The sequence below is a fragment of the Abrus precatorius genome, unplaced genomic scaffold (genome assembly GCF_003935025.1).
Source record: "Abrus precatorius isolate BTA unplaced genomic scaffold, Abrus_2018 Scaffold2, whole genome shotgun sequence".
NCBI lineage: Eukaryota > Viridiplantae > Streptophyta > Magnoliopsida > Fabales > Fabaceae > Abrus > Abrus precatorius.
In genome coordinates, this window is record NW_020874362.1 from 19,740,217 (window position 1) to 19,758,461 (window position 18,245).

An 18,245-nucleotide genomic window follows, 5' to 3' on the forward strand; every position below is an offset into this window, starting at 1 on the left:
ATGCAATAGACAGCCCCTTAGCAAAGGTAATGGTCAGGAGTCAAGTCGGGAAACGAGTGTACGGCCATGTGGTGCATTCGAACACAATATTCCGTGCACAATCCCGAATGTCACTCACCACCCTACATTTCCCCAGGATATACCATATCGTCTCCATCTTCCACTCCCCAATGTATCTCTGTAACTATTTACATCATATCATTTCCATCTTATACTCTTTCGAGTATATTCACATGTTCACATATGCCATTTATCATGTGCACACATATTTTTCATTATATTTTTACTTACTTTTCATCATATACATCAAACCATGGCATATTCACAATACACATCATTTTTACATGAAACACAATATATTCAAACATGAAACATCCATCTCTTTGTATATTTCATATCACAAAATCATAAAATCATATCAACCATTCTCAATATACCTTATCATGCCTTATTTGAACATAATATCACATTTTCACCATGTATTCATCATAAAATCACATAAACAGCTAATTATTCTCACTTTTCACCGATTATTTCTCATAAAACAAGGATTATTCCACATATAATCACATACATGACAAGATCTATGAGAATACAAGTAATAAACATAACAAAATGATAAAGTAGAGCCCCCCTTACCTCAAAACAGAGCTTTTACAAAGATTTAACCGAAGATTTGAACTCTAGAATGGAGTTTTTCCTAAGAACATCATAAACATCTATAAGAAGAAGAAGAAGAAGAGAAACGAACGGTAAATCTAACTTCAAACTTAGAGAAACTTACTTGAAATCCTTTAGAACGGACATAGAATCACAAATCTAAAGAAAAATCTAAGTTTAGGAGGTTTAGTATGAGAGAAAATGGCGAGATATAGCCTTAAAACCTTTGAGAACCTTGAATAGGAGTGAAGAAATGAAATTTTCGTGTGAAACTTCTTTTTTATAGAAAATTTTTGAAATTTACTGTTCATCGTCGGAAACACTGTTCGCGGTCACTGTTCATGCTAGAAACACTGTGCACACGCACTGTACGCGGTTGTGATGTCATGCTGATGTCATTGATGACGTCATTGTCACTGTACATAGGCGGTTTTACTGTTCATACACGGTTTACTGTTCATAGGCAGTTTTACTATTCATCGACACTATTCATAAGCGATTTTACTGTTCACTTTTTTTTTTTTTAAAATATAAATTCTATCCAAATCTGTTCCAATTATACTTTAACAAACCTCATTTTATTTAAATCAAAATGCAGGATGTTATACCCTCCAGCACACCTATGCCAATTGAAGAAGCAGAACTGTGCAATAAAGAGCACGACCATGAACATGTTACAAGCATGACTATTGGTGTGTAAAAATCGATTACTGGGCAAGTGTACCCGTTGTCAGAGTAATATTATGAAAAATAGAGTACCAAGTGTTGTATCCACAGGGACTGTTATTAAGAATTACTTCCTTAATTAATTACGCAATTGTTAATAAATATGAGAAATAAATTTTTGTCGATAAAATTACTAAAAATAGAAGAATAATAAATTAAAAGGAACATATTTCTTACGATAATAAATTATAGAAAAGTACGACTAAAGGTATTCAAGGGGAAAAGACGAGTATCTAGACTGTAAATCCTCCTAAGTGTCCAAATAACTGAAATTCTTCTTCAACTACTTAGTTCCAAACCCTTATCGCTGCAGGAAATTCTGAATTAAATAATACCTTTCTCAAGGATAATGATTCCTAACCCTCAGTTGATCAATCAGAATCTCTTCCTTAATTAATACCCCTAGGTTGCATTAAGTTCATTATGGGTTAATCCTAATATAGAAAACTTACGTCTTTCTATCTCTAGAAATACATTCAAGTCTTTTTAATTGAGCAATGTTAATTTCATGCAGGAATTTTACTCAAATTCAAATAAGAAAACAAGATGGAAAACAATTGATACTACTCAATTAAACCAAAGAGAAAAGAACATGAAATAGCATTAGAAGAATTCCAGAAAATTTGGTCAATTAGGATTCATTACGTCTAGATACTCAAAGGAAAATTAGAACCTAAACATCTTGAAATTAAAATTACAAAAGAGATGAATAAAAGTGCTTGAGCCCATCCTCCAGCCATCTCTGAGTCTTTCTTCTCCTCCAAAACAATGTCCCCTAGGTTTCTGTGCCAAGTTTCCTTTTATATGAATAGCCCATGGGCTCATCTTTTCACAGAAATTTAAATTCTGACGCACGTTAAAAGTACACGGCCATGTACTTTGGCCGTGTACATCTCTGGTCTCTAAAAATTGTACTTCATAGCTTTTATGAAAAGTACACGCCCATGTACATGGCAATGTACTTTGACCGTGTACATATCTAGTTTTGATGATACACTTCAATTGACACGACCAGTGAGATACACGCTCATATACACGGGCATGCACTTGCCCGTGTATATCTCTGGTTTTGATGATACACTTCAATTGATGCAACTAGTGAGATACACACTCATATACATGGGCGTATACTTTCCCGTGTATATCTCTGGTTCTTTGTGTGCTTCAATTTCCAATATCTTTTAAAGCTTTCACTTCTTGATCCTTTTTCCTGAAATATGAATAAAATGAAATTAATAATAGTAAATTTTCTCAATGAATAGCTTAAAACTCTCAATTATCATTCATGAATTACAATGTAGGATCAAGTATAGAAAGCATTTATCAAATTCCCCCGAACTTGAACAATTGCTTGTCCCCAAGCAAAGAAATGGATCAAATTTACCCTTGACAACAAAGAATCGAATTCCTGAATTTTTATTATTGTTATTTTTATTTTATTTTATTTCAAATTTTTAGAGGGACAATAATTCTTAAACATCAAATTGTGCCTTCTTTTGCTCTCAACCTTTGTAACTTTAGACAGAACTGAATAAGGACATCTCTACCATTAGCTCTTAAAAAATCAACTCAAAACTTTGAATTCTTCCACAAGTTGTTATTTAATTTTCTTCACTTTGAGCCATGATCAACTAACAGGGTGCATTTTATGCTCCATCTCAATTAGCACAAGGTATTAATGGAAATTCCATCCCTTGTTTTCCACATCGGTACCTCAAACAATTTTAGGGTTCTAGGATGTGGTATACGGACATTACCTGCAATCCACATTCGACTAGATATGCTTCTATGGCATGGTCTTTTATTTTTTAGTAGAGCCCCAATTTTTTCAGATATTAATTATTCTATTAATTGCATCAAATTGTTTAAACATTTGGCATAGATTCAAGGTCCTCAATTCAAAAAAGTCTACTAATACTTTAATCAAGAAACAATCAAATACACAATTCAAATAACCAGAATAACTACATATGATCTTTATTTTTATTTTTATTTTTTTTCATTTTTTTTACATATATTATTCAGGAATATCATCCCTAATGCAAGAGGAAAATTGACTCAATATTGCTCGAGGACAAAACAACAATTCAGTTCAAACATCTATAATTATCCACCCCACATTGTAAGATTTGCATTGTCCTCAATCAAATATAGGAATTAAAGTGCAAACTGAGACTTCCCTGAAATGCAAAGAATTAAGCAAAGAGTGGTGGGAGTCAAAGCTGATCTGATATTCAAAAGAAGAAGAAACTTTATCAAAATGAATTTATAAGGAAATTCAACTCAATTCAAAATGACAAAAAGAGAGGAACAATCAAAATAACCCAATAAAGAAACAAAAGCAATTTAAAATCTAAGAATAACATAAGTAAAAGAAATCCAACAACTAAGACTATCCTAATTGTAGACTAAACTGTTGCACTAGCATCATATGAGTCTTTATCATCTATACTAAGAAAGTGGTCAGAAGGAGATGGGGTTCATGCTAAGGGTGAGGACGCTTATTCAAAATATAAATAAATGAGCAAATAAATAACTAAATTAAAATAAACTAAACCTACCTAACCTAAACTATTCAATGTAATTCAACATTCAACATGGACGAGTTTAAACTCCTTATTTGCAAAAGTTTGCAATTGACCCCCTGGTATAGTTTCAGCCTATGTCCATTCACCTTAAAATTTCCTTTTTCTGGATGAGTTAATTCAATTGTACCATAAGAAAATACCTCATGCACAGTAAACGGTCCAGACCAACGGGATTTGAGTTACCTGGGAATAATTTGAGGTGAGAGTTGTACAATAGTACTAAATCACCTTTTTGAAATAGTTTACCTCCCTTGATTTTTTTTCATGGTAGACCTTCAATTTTTCATCTGGTGGTTCATTAATAGATGGATTGGGTTACTTCTTTGCTTTCCACTCCAAAACTTCGAAGTCCCTCTTTCTCCATAATGGCTTAGTGGCTTCTAAATGACACCACTGTTCTTGAGTTAGCAAGTTCATACCATCTTTTCCTCTATCATTAACTAAGCTTATTTTCAATGGGTTTGAAATCAAGAATTCCTGTGCACAATCAGAAACATAATCATCAATTACATTAATAAAGTAGCAAGAATCATTTTGTTTCAAAGACTTTTTCATCACATCAGGAATTTTGAAAGTGACTTTTTCATCTCCAACTCTCAAAATTAACTTTCTATCACTCACATCAATTATAGCCCTTGCAGTAGCTAAAAATGGACGACCTAAGATCAAGGGGACATCAGTGTCCTCATCTATATCAAGAATCACAAAATCAACAGGAAAAATAAATTTGTCCACTTTTACAAGCACATCCTCAATGATACCCCTAGGATATTTAATTGACTTATCAGCTAGTTGAATACTCATCCTAGTTTCTTAAAAACAGAATATGGCATCAAATTAATGCTAGCACCTAAATCAGCCAAAGCTCTATCAATTATTAATCTACCAATGAGACAAGGAAGAGTAAAACTCCCTGGATCCTTCAATTTCTCGGGCATCTTGTTTTGTAGAATTGTTGAACTTTCTTCATTCAGAGTTACTGTGGCCAACTCCTCCAACTTCTTTTTGTTGCACAATAGATCCTTTAAAAATTTGGCGTACTTGGGCCTCTGTGCCAAAGCATCAACAAACGGTAAATTGATATGAAGTTGACGAAATAAGGAAAGAAATTTACCAAATTGTTCACCATCCTTGTCTTTCTTCAATCTTGCTGGGTAAGGAAGTGGGGGTATGAATTCTTTCACCGTAGGGGGCTTTTCCACAGTCTCTTCTTGACATTTATCCTCCTCTTCAACTGCATCTTTTTCTGCTTCTTGCTTCCCCTTTTCTTGTAATGTTCTGCCATTGCTTAATGTACTGCATTGACCTACTCTTTAGGATTAGTCTCAGTATTGCCAGGCAAGCTTCCTTGGGGTCTTTCTGAGAAGAGTCTAGAAATTTGACCCAACTGATTTTCTAGATTATGGATAGAGGCTTGTTGATTTCTTAGTGTTGTCTCGGTGGATTGAAACTGAGATTCTGAAGTTTGAATGAATTTGGTCATCAACTCCTCAAGGTTTGACTTCTTTTTAGCTGGGGGTGGTGGTGGATGTGAAGCTTGTTGAAATCCTAGGAGTGTATTGTTCTGCATTGGCTGTTGGTTGTTGTTCCATGGTGGGTTTGCATAATTCCTCCAGCCTGGATTATTCATGCCATTATAATTTTGGTAAGGTGGTTTGTTTCCTATCACATTGGCATGCTCTTCTTGAGTAGCTTGACACTCATGATTAGGGTGGCCTCCTCCACAAATATCACATCTCATCATCGGAGCAACTGGATGGTTCATAAATAAAATATCAATCTTCTTTCTTAAGGCTTCAACTTGCATTGGCAAGGATGTTACTGCATAAAGACTATAAATCCCAGCAGATTTTGCAGGTTTGGATTGAGTAGAGCTCCATTGATAGCTGTTCATTGCCATTTCTTCAAACAGTTCTTGTACAGCCCTTGGTGTCTTACTATTCAACGTGCCCCCAGCTGCAGCATCTATCATTTGTCTTGTGGCTAGGTTCAACCCATTGTAAAAGGTTTGCACTTAAAGCCAGTAAGGAATCCCATGATGTGGGCACTTTTGCAGCAATTCCTTAAACCTTTCCCATGTATCAATACCTTTCTCAAGGATAATGATTCCTAATCCTCAGTTGATCAATCAGAATCTCTTCCTTAATTAATACCCCTAGGTTGCATTAAGCTCATTATGAATTCCATAATTAGGGTTAATCCTAATACAGAAAACTTACGTCTTTCTATCTCTAGAAATACATTCAAGTCTTTTTAATTGAGCAATGTTAATTTCATGCAGGAATTTTACTCAAATTCAAATAAGAAAACAAGATGGAAAATAATTGATACTACTCAATTAAACCCAAATAGAAAAGAACATGAAATAGCATTAGAAGAATTCCAGAAAATTTGGTCAATTAGGATTCATTACGTCTAGATACTCAAAGGAAAATTAGAACCTAAACATCTTGAAACTAAAATTACAAAAGAGATGAATAAAAGTGCTTGATCCCATCCTCCAGCCGTCTCTAAGTCTTTCTTCTCCTCCAAAACAGTGTCCCCTAAGATTATCAACTCAACTTAGCATGATTTATGGACTTCATTTATAAACTTAGGAGATGCTTGTAATATTTATGGTTTATTATCCCTTTCTATATCTCTTCCTTCATTTATCTTACCTCAATTATTATAACCTTTTGGCCACATTACAACCTTTAAAAGATCTTATGATTTTTTTTTATGCATTTAATTTAATTAGCAGAGAGTCGATTTATGGTCAAGCATATGGTAGTACACTTTTCTTTAGAGTAACTGAGTGATATCTCCTTTTGTCCCTAGATGCTTAGAGAGAAAGAAGAAAGTTGAGTACCCTAGTTTAATGTTTGAGTAAAAAGTTAGGAAATATAAGATTCTAACTAAGAAATCTTTTTATTACTTATGTTCAGTGATATTACTCTCTATGGTCTTTTTATCTCATTTATCTCAAGTTTCTTGTTGTGGTGATATCTTTCAAGTTATTCTATTATTCTCTTAACCAGCACTTTACTTGAAGACAAGCAAACGATAAGTATGGGGGAGTTGACAAGTCTGTATTAAGATCCATTTTTATAGCCTATATATTTTGTTTGGATTTTCCATTAATTCGTATATATTTTGTGCAATTTAGCATAAGAAGCCCATAGTTAGATGTTGGGCATTTTGAGCCCAAATTGGTTGAAAATCAAAGCTTCGCGGAAATCAGTATGCCTAGTTCTTAGAAGCAAGTACGAGAGTGTTTCAAGTCCATGCACGACCGAGCTTATGGCCTTGCATGACCATGCTCATTTGCGGCAAGCCCAGTTATGAAAAGTTTTAGGGTTTTCAAACCTATTAAAAAGTGACCTCAGAGACAGCAATTGATTGCCCAATTTTTCACCCTGCCTCTAACTTTAGATACACCTTTCATCTCGTCTCTCTTGCACGAGATCTTTGACATACTATTGGCGAGACTTGGAGTTTTGAGCGACCATACTTAAAGACTAGAAACTCATCTCATTCTAGTTTGCTTTTCTCTATAACTTTGTTTGTTATTATTTTAGTTCTTTCCTTTAGCATCAGTAAGTAAGCCCATAGCTAAGGCTATGTGAATTATTATTCATGAATTTATAGAATTTTGAAGTTTGAATCTATGTTTAATTTTCGTATTTGATTAGTATTTATCTTATTGCGCATAATTGAATAACCCTATTTAATTATATCATCAAGCTACCATATTTTGATTATTTAATAGATCTATAAGATAAAACGAGACAAATGATTAGGTGGACTAAACTAATCTTTCTCTTTCAATCATTATTAAATTAACAAGAATATAAGTGCTTTATGCTTTCTTAAATTAATATCTTGCATGACTATTGTGGATGTTAGTTTATAGAGAAGAATATTAATATTCCATGACCATTGAGTATTGATAGTATTTGTATGAATAATTAGTAATCACAAAGAAATTGAATTTAGAGTTAAACGAAAAAATAACATAAAGGATTGAATGAGAAAACTCATATGGCATAGGTTCTTCTCTTATAAGTTCAACCAAGACGTGCATATTGTTACTTGTTTTTATTCACAATTGATTTTATAATTAAATTCTTATTTTAATTAATCTCATATTCTTTAAGTTCAAATAATTGAATTAGAAAATTTTTAGTAATTAGAAATTAATCCTTGTAGAACGATACTTTCGGAAGCTTAATTTAATAATTCTATATTACTTTTCAACATATACACTTGTCCACCAAACACGTTATCTCTCTCTTTGATTGGTGATGACATCATCTTCCCATTGTGTGGGATTTTGAAAAGGAACAAGAAAGGAAGAGGAGGAAGAAGAAAAGGAAGAAAGAAAGGGTGAGAGAGAAAGTTGAAATTAAATATACGAGAAAAAAGATCAATAGTATTACACAATATATGTGACAAAAAAAGACAAAATTTTAAAAGAATTAATGTTTTTAATAAAAAATTACTTATTTGAAATATTTTTAAAAGTTAAATGAGTAAAATAAATAAAAATTAAGTTTGAAAGATAAAATCTAAATTTACAGAAAACAAATATACTAATTTTACTAATAATAAAATTAAATTTATATTTTAACATATTCTATTCTACTTTTTCATTTCAATCTGTCTCCTTCCATCAATCCAACCATATACTTATCACGTATTCAAAATTACATTAATTACAAAAGTTAACGTGAAATTTGAGCTCATAAATATGTATTTAATAAAATAAAAATAAATAAATAATGTCAGCACCAAATCATAGAAAAAGTGATCTCGTAAACATTTAGAGCATCTTTAATGAGATTGTTTGACCCGTTACATATGATAAGAAACTGTTTCATAACCTTGTTACACTGTTAGAATTGCATAACATGTAAAATTGAATATCTTCCCGAAGAAACAATTTCCAGACCTTTGTACTTGAAGAATTGATTGAATAATGTTTCAGACTAATAAAAGAGAGTTACTTAAAATGGTAAAAGTTGCAAAAGTTGATTTGTAATGTGAGTCTCACAAAAAAACTATAAAATAGTGCCATGTGCAACTTGAATGAGTTGCACCAGTAATGATGCTCTAATTTCAGGGATTGGAAAATAGGAATAATTTGCTTGTAGATTTTGCAGAGATTCCATGTTTCGTGATCATTCTTTTCTTGTATCGTGCATTTTTGAATCTTCGTGCCCACCCCACTTCTTTATCCTATCTTCCGCAAGAGATGCCTGCCATTTACACTCAAAATTAGCCTATAATGAACACAATAAGTTTGCTTTTACAAGCAATACACGTGCATTAAAAAAATACCTCTGTATTCCAATCAGTTTTATAGACCATGAAGAACAAAATGCAAGTTTGAAGGATGGTCCCTGACAGCATTCCAGACCAGATTCCCTGAAAATTATCCATCAAAATAATTATAAATCCATCAATTATCATAGTTAATATTTATTTAATTTCCCCAAATAAATAGGATGAGGTAAAAATAGACTATCTTAACTCAATTTGAGTTAGTCAAATTCAGGCTTCAGGTTTCATCAACTAAGAAAATAATTTGTTTTCTATTTTATTCAAAAAATTGAAGTTCAAACTGCATTGGCATAAACTGGATCAGAGAAGAACTCAACTGGGTTGGACTGAAAGAACCAATAATTAATTTGAATCTAAAACCTTGAAACTCAAGCCATTTTAGTGAGGTCAGTTGTGTGGGCTTATTTTGCCTCCTCTAAATCCCAATAATGAATATATTTTGTCTCCTTTATTTGTTTTTAACATTCAATGGATTATAATTTAGTTTTGTCTAAACTTGATAGGCCATAATGCAAGCATTTCAAAAGGTTAAAGCTCAATGATGTGAATTTTGTTGTCGTTTACCAAAGTTGCTTGTTTTCTATATTCTACTTCCAGTGTTTACTAGTTTCTAAAGTACTCATGCACATTTTGTTGTCCAAGTTTTGTTCTAACGTTTTCGTTTGGCTTTTACCAATGTGGAATGATATTTGAGTCGCTTACAAGTACTAAAAGAAAAGCAAATAAAAAGAATGTAAATAATGGAAGAAAGATAAAGAAAATGGCTCACCATGACACCAAAGTCAAACTTGTAACCCAAAATAAGGCCCAGAGGAATACCAAACAAGTAGTAACAAGCAATATTCACATAAGCAACAACTGCTTGCCAACCTGCCCCAACGGCAACACCTGAAAGAACGGGTTGCACGTTGTTGATGACAATGCACAAGGCCAACATGGGTGTTAGCTCCATCACCATCTCTCTCACTTCTGAATCATTTGAAAACAAGAAAGGGTACTGATTCCGGAATATGATCAGAACCAGTGAGAGTAAGAGACCAATCAGAATCGAAGTAATCACAGCGACCACAAGTGAAAACTTTGCCGTTCTTGGGTGGCATGCACCCAATTCATTGGACACTCTCACACTGCATGCATAATTTTTTATACAAATTAAATTATACTCTGTGACTTTCTATGTTATATAAGTTACTTGTACTCAAGGCTAGCTAAAAGCATGTTCAAATGAAGGTGCATCTGGCAAGAACAAACCTTACGGCTGCGTTCACTCCAAAGGATACCATGATAGTCCACCCCAATATGTTCGTGCTGCAAATTCAATACCACAAGATGAGGCACACGAGTGTTTGATCAAAATCGAACAAGATGAAAGAAATAGATTTTATCAATTTGGTTGCATGTGGGACAGATTAATAGCACAAATCAAGGAGGGATAATTATAACATCGCATCATAGTTTTTCTCCCTTGTTGTTAGAGAGTAGATTTTTATATGATAATTTATACTTACACCCCAAGTTTAACAAAATTTTATTCGATACTTCTTTTTCTTATCCTACACAAATTTCTATCGTCGTAATAAAGCTAGATGTATTCTTTCCACGCAATATGAATTTTTACAAGGCATAATTAAGAAATCTGAATAATTACTGCAAAATATTTGTTCATTATCATTTTAAGATTTATTGTACTTTTAACGTAAGACTTATACATTATTATAAAACATACTTTATTTGATAAGTTTGAGTTTGACTATATTAGTTAATATATTTTCAATTATTACTTCAAATTTATCAGATATGAAATTCACGCATTTTTATATTTTTAATAATTTAAAATATATTAAAAAGTACATTAAAAATATGTTACTAATTTTTTTTCTCTAAATCACAGATATATTCTACAATAAGCAGCAATCCTATCAGAGTTGAAAACATCAACAAGAACTACCTCTCCTTAAAGAGGAATTTTCCATCCATTCAAACATGAAGTATGAGTTTAGTGAGACACGTATGTAACTCATTTAATAAGAAATAATAAAGAAAAATATAAATAAATTTGCATAATATTTTTTTTATCTGTTTATGACAGTCAGATATGTATTCATTTTTATATAATGTTTTTTAAAAGCATTCGATGAAATCATATAATACTATTCTTGTAAATATTAATTTATAACTAAAATAAAGTTACACAAATTTTAAATGATGACATATAATAAGTTCATAATTTTTTTTTCAAAGAGTGCTTTTGCACGTTCATGCTTTCTGCCTCAATAAAGATTGTGAATATTTTTAATTTATAAAAAATAAGATATATTTTTTCATATATTAATTATTTATTTTTTATATTTTTTTTATTGTAAAATTTATGTTAATGAAATGCTTATTTATTATTTATATATAAAAAGTTTGGGTTAATATTTTTTATAAAGAATATATAAATTGAAGTATAAAGAAATAAAATTATATTATGTATTTTGTAACATGAGTTCATAGCTTATTTTTAAAAAATTAGTAAGTTGTTTGATGTTAACAAAACAAAATTATCAACTTTTAAAAGTTAATCTTTAAAATATTTATTAAAATAACATTAAGTTACCAATAATTTATTTACTTATATCGTTATCCTTTTAAATAAACTACACATAAATATAAACCATAAATTCCTATTTTTACGTTTAGTTTGATATTATATTTATATAATATCACGTAGTTTCGTAATCATTTAATATATTTTAATTAATTTTATCAAACAACTTTAATATAATCAACGACTTATAAAATTATAAAGTTATAATTAAAAATTATAAGCTGTTAATTAATTTATAGTTGATAAATTAAAATTTTTAATTAACTTATCAGTTATCAGTATATAAATTATAAACTTTAGCTAATTTTATCTAAATATGACGGGGAAAATCGAAGATTCCTGTCAATGGACTAATAGTTTACAGGATCTCGCAATTAACCAAGATCAGTGGCCACTGAGTCACTCACCAGATTGACAAGGCATCAACCGAAACTTCCGCATTCTCGAGATACCCAGCGAACAGTATGAGGGCCATAAAGTACCACACTTCAAGGCTGCATAACATTTTCAATTCAATTCAAAATATATATATTCTTGCTCTGCACTAATCATAAGGAATCATTAATTAATTTTTCTTAAAAATATATATTATAAAATAAAGATGGTAACCGTTTAGCATTTTAATAAATATTTTTATTTTTTACCTCATATTTTAGGATTCTGTTAAAAAATCGAAAAAGTCTCCAGTTAAAGGTAAAACAAAAACCTGCAAACAAGCAAAGGAGAGCCCGCAATAAATAAGAAAGACTTTGCAGATATCATTGTTCCCATGAAAGCAGTAGCGAAGGAGAATTAATTGTGGTAAGTCAAACACAAAAATAATATATCTCCATGCACATGTTAATTTTTTAAGCTTTAAAAATATTTATTGTCTATTATATACCCAATATTTAAAATGTATAAGATGATAAAAAAATAAAAAAGAAAAAAAGACAAAAAAAAAATATAAAAAGGAGACAAAAAGTCAAAAAAGGTGAAAAATAAAAAATATATGAATCTATCGATTATTATTAAAATATTCATCAACAAGTTCTACTCTGTTTAGAGAAAGGTAAACGAATAAATATTTTGAAGAGAAAGGTAACAAAAACTTGTAATGTATTTTTTAGGCATACTTTTTGTAATTATTTGATTTAAAAAATTAAAAAATTGATTAATTTACAAAACTAGCGTTTTAAAATATTAGAGGAGTATGTTTTAAAAAATATATTCATAAAATACTAAACTTCACTTCAAGGCTGCTATATATTGTTCCCATGAAAGGAGGCCAGCAATATACAATTATAAAATGTTTTAATTTAATATTCACTACCTAACACCCAATACTTGGTACTTTTAAAAGAAGATATCTATGTACAATATAATTTTTAAATAATGACAAACAGTTCAAAATATATTTTTTTACTAATTATTTTAAAACAATTTTTTTATTACGAAAGAATATATTGTGGCTTTAAAAAAATGGGCAAATTTATTATAATATTGTAAATTAAAAAACAATTTATTATTTTATAGCAAATTTGAAACAATTTCTCAATCTGGAGTTTTTTTGTCACGTGGATCAAATTTTTGCCAAATAGCTGGCGAAAGTATTAATTTTTAAATTTTTTAATATCTATTTTGCCACAAAAGAAACGAAACATGACTTCTTAGAGCGGTTAATTTAAAACCGCTCTCATAAGTCTATTTAAGAGAGCGGTTTCAAAGGAACCGCTCTCATAACTCGATTTTAGAGAGCGGTTCAGAAGGAACCGCTCTCATAACTCAATTTTAGAGAGCGGTTCCTTGTGAACCGCTCTCAGAAGTGCATATTAGAGAGCAGTTTTCCGGAACCGCTCTCTTAGATTTAAAATGAACGGCTGGGGAGATTTTGATACACGTGGCAACATTTGAGATGATTCGCGCTGCTACTGGCAAAAGTTTATTAAAGATTAGTAAAAAAGAATTTAAAATTTAAATAGTTATTTATTTATTTATATATAGATTAATAAGTTTTTAGAAAAAATGAAATGTGATATAGTTAATTAAAATATAAAATTATAATTAATTGTTAAGAAGATAGGTTAAATTAAAATTTATAAAATTTGTTTACAGGAATTATTATAGATATTTATTAACATACAGAATAATAAAAATTGAGTTAAATAAAATAATTATATAAAACTAAATATCTTAGTTTGTAAATAATTTTTACACTTATATTGAAGTAAAATTTTAAAATTGTATTTATATAAAATTTATGTAGTTTTAAATTAGAAATATAAAAAAATAAAAATGTAATTTAATTTTAGGCAGTAAGTAGAGTTTTGTATTTAAATAAAATTTGTATGTAAATAATAATATTTTTTACTTTAAAAAAAGTAATAGTATTTATATAATTATAAATTAAATGTAACTTATGTAGATTTAAATTGGAAATATGAAAATATAAAAATGAGTTATGAGAGCGGTTCCTTTAGAACCGCTCTCTAAAATAGACTACTAAGAGCGGTTCCTTGTAAACCGCTCTCTAAAAGAGACTTATGAGAGCGGTTCCTTTTGAACCGCTCTCTAAAATCGAGTTATGAGAGCGGTTCCTTTGAAACCGCTCTCTAAAATAGACTACTGAGAGCGGTTTTAAATTAACCTCTCTAAGAAGTTATGTTTCATTTTTTTTGTGGCGAAATAGATATTAAAAAATTTAAAAATTAATACTTTCGCCAGCCGTTTGGCGAAATTTTAATTCACGTGGCAAACAAACCCCAGATTGAGAAATTGTTTCAAATTTGCTATAAATAATAAATTATTTTTTAATTTACAATATTATAATAAATTTTCCTTTAAAATGCTTATTATTATTATTATTGTTATTTTTTAAAATGATTTTATACAAAATATTTTTATTGATTAATTAAATTAATAAAAGAATAACAGCAAACACTGATATTATGCATCCTGTGTTTGGACTATGTGAGATGATCAATCACAGGACTATGTGAGATGATCAATATGCATATGAAGAGAAAAGAAATAATTAAACAAGAAATTCATTTACTTCGATGTGTTTTAGATAATTAAAAATGATGAAAACAATAAAGAAAAGAAAAATATATAATTTATTTTTTAATTGATTAAAAATGTGTAGTTAATGAAGTCTAATAAGTTTCAGTGAATCATTATAAAAATAATTGAAGTGCTGGATGCATGCATTAGCAGGAACTCCACCCCGTGCCACACGGGTCACAATACTAAAATAGAAATAGAATTGAAAGGAAGACTGACTGACCAGAGCATAACACCAGAGGCAAGAGAGAGGCGCACAAATCCCCATAGACTCTGAAACGCTTGAATGGAGAACCCACTCCAAGCCTCACCACAGGACCCCCAAAACACATACACAAGCTGAGCCACCACAATGAACCACCACGACGCGTTCAGCACAACCGCAGCACCCGCCATACCCCACCCAAGCTTCAGCATCAGTAGCCAGCTGAAAACGACGTGCAACACCAGCGCCACTGCTGCAATCCACGCCATGGCCATGATCTTGCTCTGCGCCTGCAAGAACTTCTGAATGGGAAAGTTCATAGCGTAGGCAAAAAGCTGCGGAATCATCCACAGAGCGAGCACCCCCGCCGCCTCCGAAATCGCCGTCGTTTGCCCTATAAACTTCAGAATCGGCTCAGCGAAGACGTAAAGAAGGCTCAGAAGAATCGCGGTTGCGTTCATTATCACCCACGATCTCTGCATGTATATTCCTAACATTTTGAGTTCCCCTGCTCCGTAAGCTTGCCCACATAGCGTTTCCAACGCGCTTCCCATCCCAGCCTGCGTCCAAACTCAACACAAATTAACCAACCACGGGTCATATTTAATTGGAAAAATGTTATCATCGTTCTTTGAAACTAATTTCAAGCTATTGAAAACAATAGAATTTTCTCAAAGCAGAAAGTACTCGTTATGTCGAGAGTGCAGAGTGTAACAGATGTTTTCGTATTCAATATAAACTTATTATTTTAAGAGTTAGATTATTATGGTAACAAAATTTTCTTTAATTGTTTCCTAATTTGTACTAAAACACAACTCTTCTGCTTTTGTAAGAATATCTTTTCTCTAATTTGAAGTAGCTAAGTTAAGATTTAATCAGTGATTTATGAAAAGTGAATGAAATTAACACGATGTTTATTACCGAGATGCCTAAGCAGAAGCCAGAGATGACGGAGTTTTCGACGGAGAAGGCGGCGAGGGCGAGGGTGCTAACTTGGCCGGCGAAGGCCTGAGTGACGGCGCCGAGGGAGTACTGGCAGACGGAGGTGAAGATGGCGGGACCCGCTATGTACCACAGCTTCTTTGACTCGAGGAGGAACTCTTGGGTGAAGTCCCTGGCGCCGGAGATCGGAGCGATGTCGTCGGATTCAGTAGTGAAGACTGCGGTGTCTGGGGAACGGTGTGGCGGCGTGAGAAGCGGGTGCGTTTGGTTGTTGTTGTTGTTCTCCATGGTCATCCAACACGCAGAACAGAAAATGCTCAAAGGTCAAAACACGTATGTAAAGAAGAGATTGGACCTTGTAAACAGATTTCACCGATACACATAAAATGATTGTTGTTTACCGACTTTGAGCGGGAATTTATCAGAAGAAATCAAGTAATAATAATAATAATAATACAAAGGTGGTGGTGGTTGGAACATTAACTAATTCACTTTTTTAACATGTTTAAATTTTTCAGCATTTTTAATAATAATAATAAAAATACTAATAATATAATATTAATTAAATATTTTTTATTTGTATATTTTATTAACATTTTTGTTTTAGTTTCTTTAAATAAATTTTTTGTGTAAGATTTGTGTATTTTAGTAAAATTGTTATTTTTAGTTCATCTAATAGATGTAAAAATTGATATTTAAAAATATTTTTTTAAGTAAATCACCAAATCACTATACTATGATAGAAAAGATATTAGTGTGGTTTTAAATTATTTGGAGAACACCTTCATTCTAATCTTTCTTTACGTGTTACTTAAATATACAATATTTATAAATATTTTTTAAAATATAAATTATAAATTTAATATTTGAAATTTCTTTGCTTGTGAGTTTTTTATTGTAATTATAAATTAATTTATGATTATATTTAAACTTGAATTTATATGTTTGAAATTCAAAATTTCTTTATTTGTTAGATTTTTTTTTATCAAAAACCTAAATCAATTTTTTGTTTTGTTAAAACTCAGGCTTGTATATTGTATTAACCAAATAGTTTACATCTATATGAATAAAACACTTCAACAGAAAAAAAAAAAGATTAAAATAATAGTAAGTTTCATTGTTAATAGAGAGAAAAAAAGAAAGAAAGAGAGAATGGAGAGAAAAGTGTAAAAAAAGTAGCTATAGTTAGGAAAGAACTAACTTTGTTAGCGTGTAAAATTCAAAGAAGAAAAAGAAGAGATTCATAGAACTACTATGAGTTGAGCAATGATCTATCTTTATGTGGTTTTATAAGTTAGAAATTGTTAGAATTTTTTAAAATTTTAATGTACAAGAGTAGTTGATACATAATCATACTCCAAAAATGACTTTTGAGAATGTTTAATTCATAACTACTGTCTAAAAGTTTAACTTTGGATAACAGTCACATATTAACTGCTCTCCAAAGTCACTTTTGGACAACTGTTACATACTAATCACTCTTTAAAGTCATCTTCAAAGAGCAATTATATTATTTCGCTATGCAAACTGTTTCAAAAAAGGTAAAATAGAGTAATGCTAATAAGATGATAAATAAAAATCATAAAATAGTAGGGATAATTTTTTTTTTGAAGTGATTGAAAAAGAATTTACTAAAATATAATGATTAAAAACATATTTAAGTCAACTACTAATAAAGATATCATGGAATAAAGTCGTAAAACGAGTTTGTCCAATTAAGTATGGCTAAACATGATTGATAAAATATAAGGTTTTTGTTTTTTGGGTATAAATTTTAAATTTTGTCTTTATTTAAATTCAAATTTTCTAGCTTGATTCAATCACATTTTATGTAAGGTAAGCCTAAAAGGAAACCAAATTTATTGAGTTAGAGCACCACTTTATGAGCTCAAATTAAATTTGAATTTTTTTTTTTTACTTGACTAGAGCTAACAAAATAGGCCTACCCATTTTAAACCTATATAAGCTTAAAAAGAGTTACTCCAAGAGTCACCTATAACCTATATTATTTTATCATTATTTGTAAATATATTTATGGGTTAATGTTGACAACCTAGAAAATATATTGGCAACATATTTAATAAAGATTTTTTTTATTTTTAAATATATTATCTTATTTTAGTATATTTTTTATTATATCCAAATTCAAAATCTTAATTTTAACTTA

The 18,245-nt window shown here is 30.7% G+C and overlaps 1 protein-coding gene across 1 annotated transcript; it reads right to left on the bottom strand.

Annotated features, from left to right (window-relative positions):
* Nucleotides 1-4,193: 4,193 nt before the first annotated feature.
* LOC113859031 (protein DETOXIFICATION 29) lies at nt 4,194-15,696 on the bottom strand. Its single transcript, XM_027491847.1, has 7 exons — nt 15,155-15,696; nt 12,297-12,383; nt 10,551-10,607; nt 10,069-10,426; nt 9,297-9,383; nt 9,177-9,214; nt 4,194-4,224 (listed from the first exon to the last, which is right to left on the bottom strand). The coding sequence occupies exons 1-7, from the start codon at nt 15,688-15,690 to the stop codon at nt 4,194-4,196; spliced, it is 1,194 nt and encodes a 397-aa protein (XP_027347648.1). The 5' UTR covers nt 15,691-15,696.
* Nucleotides 15,697-18,245: the final 2,549 nt, after the last annotated feature.

Coding starts and splice junctions, on each gene's coding strand:
- LOC113859031 (XM_027491847.1), bottom strand. CDS start 15,690: ATGGGAAGCGCGTTGGAAACGCTATGTGGGCAAGCTTACGGAGCAGGG. Junction 9,215..9,296: donor AAACTGATTGGAATACAGAG/GTATTTTTTTAA, acceptor TGTAAATGGCAG/GCATCTCTTGCGGAAGATAG. Junction 4,225..9,176: donor AGGATAAAGAAGTGGGGTGG/GCACGAAGATTC, acceptor AAAAAAATCAAG/GGAGGTAAACTATTTCAAAA.